Below are 5,997 nucleotides of genomic sequence, written 5' to 3' on the forward strand. Positions count from 1 at the left end.
GGATCTCAGCTCACTGCAAGCTCCGCCTCCCGGGTTTACGCCATTCTCCTGCCTCAGCCTCCCGAGTAGCTGGGACTACAGGCGCCCGCCACCTCGCCTGGCTAGTTTTTTGTATTTTTTAGTAGAGACGGGGTTTCACCATGTTAGCCAGGATGGTCTCGATCTCCTGACCTCGTGATCCACCCGTCTCGGCCTCCCAAAGTGCTGGGATTACAGGCTTGAGCCACCGCGCCCGGCCAATTTTTTGTATTTTTAGTAGAGTCGGGGTTTCACCGTGTTAGCCAGGATGGTCTCAATCTCCTGACCTCGTGATCTGCCCGCCTCGGCCTCCCAAAGTGCTGGGATTATAGGCTTGAGCCACTGCGCCCGGCCGGTATCTTACCTTTTTAAAAGGAGTCTGTCATCCCCACCAATGAGAGGTCTAGGGTTCCCCCAGCCTCCCTCAGCCACCTCCCTTCCCCACTTGTCCTCGTGGAGGAGTGCCAGGCAGGAGTGGAAAGACTGCGGCAGGGAAGAATGCATCCAAGTCTGCTAAACTGGGTAACCATTTTGGCTTAGGAGATGTGGCACCTGTCCACCACCAGGTGCTATGACGTCAGCTCTCCCAGAATCTGGAAGGAGCTGAACTGGTCAGTTGTAGGTCTCTGGAGACTACAGCCACTGGAAGGCTGCTCTAAGCTGGCTCTTAAGGAGCACACCACCAGCCAGGAAGAGGCCAGAGGACTGCTCCAGGACAGGAAGTACAAAAGGCATGCAAGCAGATCTGGCAGGCGGAGGGCAGCGTGGGCAGGTGGGGGGTGCTGCTCACAGTGGCCCCCACCTGGCCAGGAAAGCCAGGACCCACTGCCACATGCCTTCCCTGGCAACAAGGTCTTTCCTTCCCCAGGAAGGGTGTGTGTGAGGGACACAAGCACACAGTGCCCCAGAGAGGAAGAAAGGCAACGGAGCCCAGATGAATGGCAGAGGGAGGTTTAATGGTGTCACCTTGTCTTGTTAATGAGCCAACCCAAAAAAAAAAAAAAAAAAAAAAAAAAAAAGCAAGTAAAAAAAAGTTTAATCACACAGCACTTTATACAGATATTGTAAGCAGTAGGCATTCACATCTCCACATGTACAATGCACTGGGAAGCACAGCCCCACCAGTCACTCCGGGTGTTTCTCAAACAAGATACTGACTCGGCTCCAAATGCCATGGTGTGTGTTCCGGCTCCGTCCTCCCGCAGCTCTGCTGGCTGGGCGGCCACAGCACAGCACAGGTGTGGAGCCCGCTTAAGGCTGACAAGACGCATCATGCTTTGGCTTTTTTTTGTCTTTTTTTCTAATAAGAGTTAATATCTTTGCTTTTGAGTTTTTTTCCAACCTTAAATATTACATACATACACCAAAAATTACATAGCTGCAATGTGCTCAACAGCATCCTCTTGGCCTGGAGCTTCACATTATCAAAAGCTTAGAAAACTTGTAAACCTCTGGGCCTGTCTCTGGGCACCAGGAGAGCCCCCGCCGGCCGTCCCCTTCTGGATTGAGCCTGCAGTTTGTAAGCGAAGGGCTGACAGTAGGCCTTCTAGTCCAAGAGAGGGCTGGCTCGCTTGGAGTTCAGTGAGCTGCACGCCACGTCCCAGTGTGACCATGTGATAGGGAGGGGCCCTAGCACTTGCCCTGGCCTTGTGCAGCTGCTCTTGCCCCCGGCAGCCTCCAACAGAAGAGCAAGGGACCTACAGCTGTTGCTTTCCCCACAGCTCCCTGGTCCTCACTCCATGTGCATGTGTGAAGGCCACCACCTCTCCTGGGCGTCACCCTGAACCTAGCCTGGTCCCAACCTCTCTTAGAGAGCAAGTTCAACAGACCTGAGGGTTATAATGTGGTCGACAGGCCATGTATAGCCAGGAGTCAGTGACAGCAGCTACAACTCCCAAGGGATAGTGTTGACGCTGGGGGACTAGGGAGGACCTGGTGGTGGTGGCAGCAGGAGGGTCTAGGACACACGGAGGCTCAAGTTGAACTTAAGAGGTTGAAAGGGACCAGGGGAATTGATGGCGCAACCCACACTTCATGCAAGGCACATGTGCTCTCCTGCGGGTCTGCAGGGCACTGGCCCAGACAGCCCCGCGGCAGGCCCTGGAACACCCACCTCTGACCTGAGAAGGGACAGCAAGGGAGCAAGTGCCGGGACATTCTGCTGGGGTGACAAATGGAAAATCGGCAACAGGGTTCCGATTTTCTTTGCCACGGGGGACCCACCTGTTGAAAGCTCGCTTTAGAATAGAAACGGCGGCATCTCAACACACTTCTTGCACTTCAGCATCAAACTCACCTTGGGGAGAAGAGGGCAATGAGGGGTTTGCAGTGGGGACAGAGGGGCATGGGAAGAGGGGCGATTCCGGGGGGGAGTGAGCAAGCGGCGGCTGGCCTCTCCCACGGTGATGCTCCTTCCTCCGCACCTGGCAGCTACTTGTCCTCTGTGCACTCCGGCATGCCTGCCTCTAGCAGCGCAGCCCGGAACTGCATTAGGACACCCCGGATGCTCTTGATGAAACCCTTAGAAAGTGGGAAGAGGGGGAAGCCGATGTCAGGGTAGCCACTCTTCTCAGGTAAGAAGCTCCGGTAGCTCTTTCTCCGCTTCTTTGGTTTGACACTGGGTGGCACTGATGCGTCTGGTGCGGTCTCCGAAGTCTGGTCTGTGTGGTCCCTGCTAGCTGAGGCCAGGCCCTGGGCACCGCCCTCTGAGTCTGAACCCTGGGAGGCCTCTCCTGGGGCTGGCCCTCCATCCTCAGGTTCTTGTTGGCCGGAGTCTGAGAGCTCGGCTACAGCTGGGGGCTCTGGTGAGCTGCTGGCTTTGGGGACCCCGTTGGGCAGCGCCTGGGCCTTCTCCAGCAGGGCATGGGTTTCCAGCCAGGACTCGATGCGGTTCACCAGCCGCCAGCCACCAGTGCTAAAGTGTTGCCTGATCTCCTGCTCAAAGACCTCGGGGGGCCGCCGCACCAGCTGGGTCATGGACTGCACCACACGGATCAGCGCCATCTCATTGTAGCAGCGACTGTTCTCATAGCCTTCCTGCAGGCCCCGGTCACTGTCGAAGCCAGCTTCGTTGTAGTATGGTTCATTTACCAGGATGAGACCTGTGGGGGAGGGACATCTTCCCTCAGTGGGCGAGAGAAGCCCACCGTGCAGGCCTACCCCTCCACCTGCCAGGGGACCATCAGAGTCACTTCCCTCCACTGGTCCTCCCTCGTCCGCACCCTCGCTTCAGCCCAACCGTACCTTGGATGGAGATGAGCACCTGGAGAAGGCTGGACTTGCTCGTCCACCTCTCTGTCCCCTGAAACACACAAGGCACCATCAATTCTGTTCCCCAGGCCCCTATCCCCCACTGGCTCTTCCTCCTTGGCTGGGGGCCTGGCACTATACTCACCTTTCCAATCCAGGTGCCCAGGAGGCTGACACACACCTTCCCATTGTCATACAGGTTGGGGTTCAGGCGGCCACTGCATTGGGAGAGGTAGCAGAAGTGGGGGGGCACGGCTGGGTAGATGTTGGGGAGCTGGATGTCAAACAAGTAGAGGCCATCTTCGTAGGGGGTTCGAGTGGGGCCCTTGATGAGGGCTGAGAAGAGGTCCTAGGTAGGGAGGGAGGGAGGCCAAGGTTGGCAGGGGTGGAAAGGGGTGTCCTACATGTGGCACCTGCATCTGCACCTGCTCTTTCCCAGGACACTGTGCAGATCACGCAGGATGAGCAGCACCTGGGACTCCAGACGCCACCAGCAGTGGAGAAGCTAAGCACAAACCTCTCTCTGCAGAACAGCCTGGAATGTTTTTTTTTTTTTTTTTTGAGACAGGGTCTTGCTCTATCCCTCAGGCTGGAGTGCACTAGTGCGATAATGGCTCACTGCAGCCTACCAAGTAGCTGGGACTACAGTGTGGGCCACCACGCCCAGCTGATTTTTTTATTTTGTGTAGAGACAGGGTCTTACTATGTTGTCTAGGTTAGTCTCAAACTCCTGGGCTCAAGTGATCCACCTGCCTCGGCCTCCCAAAGTGCTGGGTTTACAGCCCTGAGCAGTCACGTGCCCGGCTCTTGCCTGGAATCTTTGAACCCTGGCTAAGAGAAATACTCAAAATGAGTTTTTATCTTATCAGGTGTTTTTCCTCATGAATCATTACTTTAAGACTGTATTCCAGCCGGGTGCAGTGGCTCGTGCCTGTAATCCCAGAATTTTCGGAGGCCGAGACAGGTGGATCTCGAGGTCAGGAGTTCGAGAACAGTCTGGCCAACATGGTGAAACCCCGTCTCTACCAAAAATACAAAAATTAGCCAGGCGTGGTGGCACGTGCCTGCAGTCCCAGCTCCTCGGGAGGCTGAGGTGGGAGAACTGCTTCAGCCCGGAGGTGGAGGTTGCAGTGAGCCGAGATCGCACCATTGTACTCCAGCCTGGGTGACAGTGAGACTCCATCTCAAAAAAAAAAAAAAAAAAAAAAAAGATTGTATCCCTCAGTCAGATGTGGTGGCTCACACCTGTAATCCTAGCACTTTTGGGAGGCCAAAGTGGGAGGACTGCTTGAGGTCAGGAGTTCAAGACTAACCTAGGCAATATAGTGAGACCCTATCTCTACAAAAAATAAAAAATTAGCTGGACATGGTGCTGCATAGCTGTAGTCCCAGCTACTCAAGAAGCTTGGATCGGAGGATCACTTGAGTCCAGAAGGTTGAGGCTGCAGTGAGCTATGATCACACCACTGCACTCCAGCCTGGGCGACAGAGCGAGACCCTATCTTTTATTTTTTTGTTTATATATTTTTTTGAGATAGAGTGTAGCTGTCACCCAGGCTGGAGTGCAATGGCGAGATCTTGGCTCACTTCAACCTCCACCTCCCAGGTTCAAGCGATTCTCTGTCTCAGCCTCCCGGGTATCTGGGATTACAGGCGCCTGCCACGACGTCTGGCTAATTTTTTGTATTTTAATAGAGATGGGGTTTCACCATGTTGGTCAGGCTGGTCTCGAACTCCTTTTTTTTTTTTTTTTGAGACAGAGTCTGGCTCTGTCTCCCAGGCTGGAGTGCAGTGGCCGGATCTCAGCTCACTGCAAGCTCCGCCTCCCGGGTTTACACCATTCTCCTGCCTCAGCCTCCCGAGTAGCTGAGACTACAGGCGCCTGCCACCTCTCCCGGCTAGTTTTTTGTATTTTTTAGTAGAGACGGGGTTTCACCGTGTTAGCCAGGATGGTCTCCATCTCCTGACCTCGTGATCCACCCGTCTCGGCCTCCCAAAGTGCTGGGATTACAGGCGTGAGCCACCGCGCCCGGCCTCGAACTCCTAACCTCGTGATCCGCTTGCCTCAGCCTCCCCAAGTGCTGGGATTACAGGCGTGAGCCACTGCATCCGGCCAACCCTGTCTTTTAAAAACGAAACAAAACAACCCCTCTAAACACCTGCTCCAACCCTTATCTCCAACAAGGCAAGTAGTACAAGCAGTTTCAAGCTGAAAGACAGTTCCAGGCTGGTGAGGCCTGGGGAAGGGGGATGGTCTCACAACCAGAAGCTGACAGTGAGGGTCTGAACTGCAAGGGGGACTTTGGGAGACCACCACTCCATAGACATCTGGAATCTGTGCATCTAATTGCGTGCATGTGTGTGCATACGTGTGTGTGTGGGATCTCCACTGCCAGGGCAATGGTGATGAGCTGAGAAGCAGGGAGGGCAGAGCGCCAGCTGGGGTGAGGGAACCTCTGCGCATGCTCTTACTGGTGCCACCCTGGGAGCCTTCAGAGAATGCACTACTTTTCTTCTCCTGAGTGAGATGTGGGGAAAACAGAACAAAACAAAAAATACTGTTCCCGTCTTCCCTCAGCAGAGCTGAGACAGGCTAGGATTTTCAAAAGGAATTTTACTACAACCCAAGAAAAAACCAAAAGCGTTATTAAGAATCTCAAGCTGCCGGGCGCGGTGGCTCAAGCCTGTAATCCCAGCACTTTGGGAGGCCGAGACGGGCGGATCACGAGG

At 54.7% G+C, this 5,997-nt stretch overlaps 1 protein-coding gene across 3 annotated transcripts in view; it reads right to left on the reverse strand.

The window, feature by feature from the left end:
• Window positions 1-955: 955 nt before the first annotated feature.
• The window catches only part of UBE2O (ubiquitin conjugating enzyme E2 O), a 69,053-nt gene continuing 64,011 nt past the window's right edge, over window positions 956-5,997 (reverse strand). For all 3 annotated transcript variants that reach the window (XM_017884887.1, XM_017884886.1, XM_017884884.1), the window contains exons 16-18: window positions 3,413-3,616; window positions 3,262-3,319; window positions 956-3,119 (exon numbers count right to left, since the gene is read on the reverse strand). In XM_017884887.1, the coding sequence (XP_017740376.1) occupies window positions 2,449-3,119; window positions 3,262-3,319; window positions 3,413-3,616 (933 nt within the window). In that variant the 3' untranslated portion in view covers window positions 956-2,448. The remainder of the gene's footprint in view (window positions 3,120-3,261; window positions 3,320-3,412; window positions 3,617-5,997) is intronic.

Source organism: Rhinopithecus bieti, unplaced genomic scaffold (genome assembly GCF_001698545.2).
Source record: "Rhinopithecus bieti isolate Rb0 unplaced genomic scaffold, ASM169854v2 scaffold_13400, whole genome shotgun sequence".
Taxonomy (NCBI): domain Eukaryota; kingdom Metazoa; phylum Chordata; class Mammalia; order Primates; family Cercopithecidae; genus Rhinopithecus; species Rhinopithecus bieti.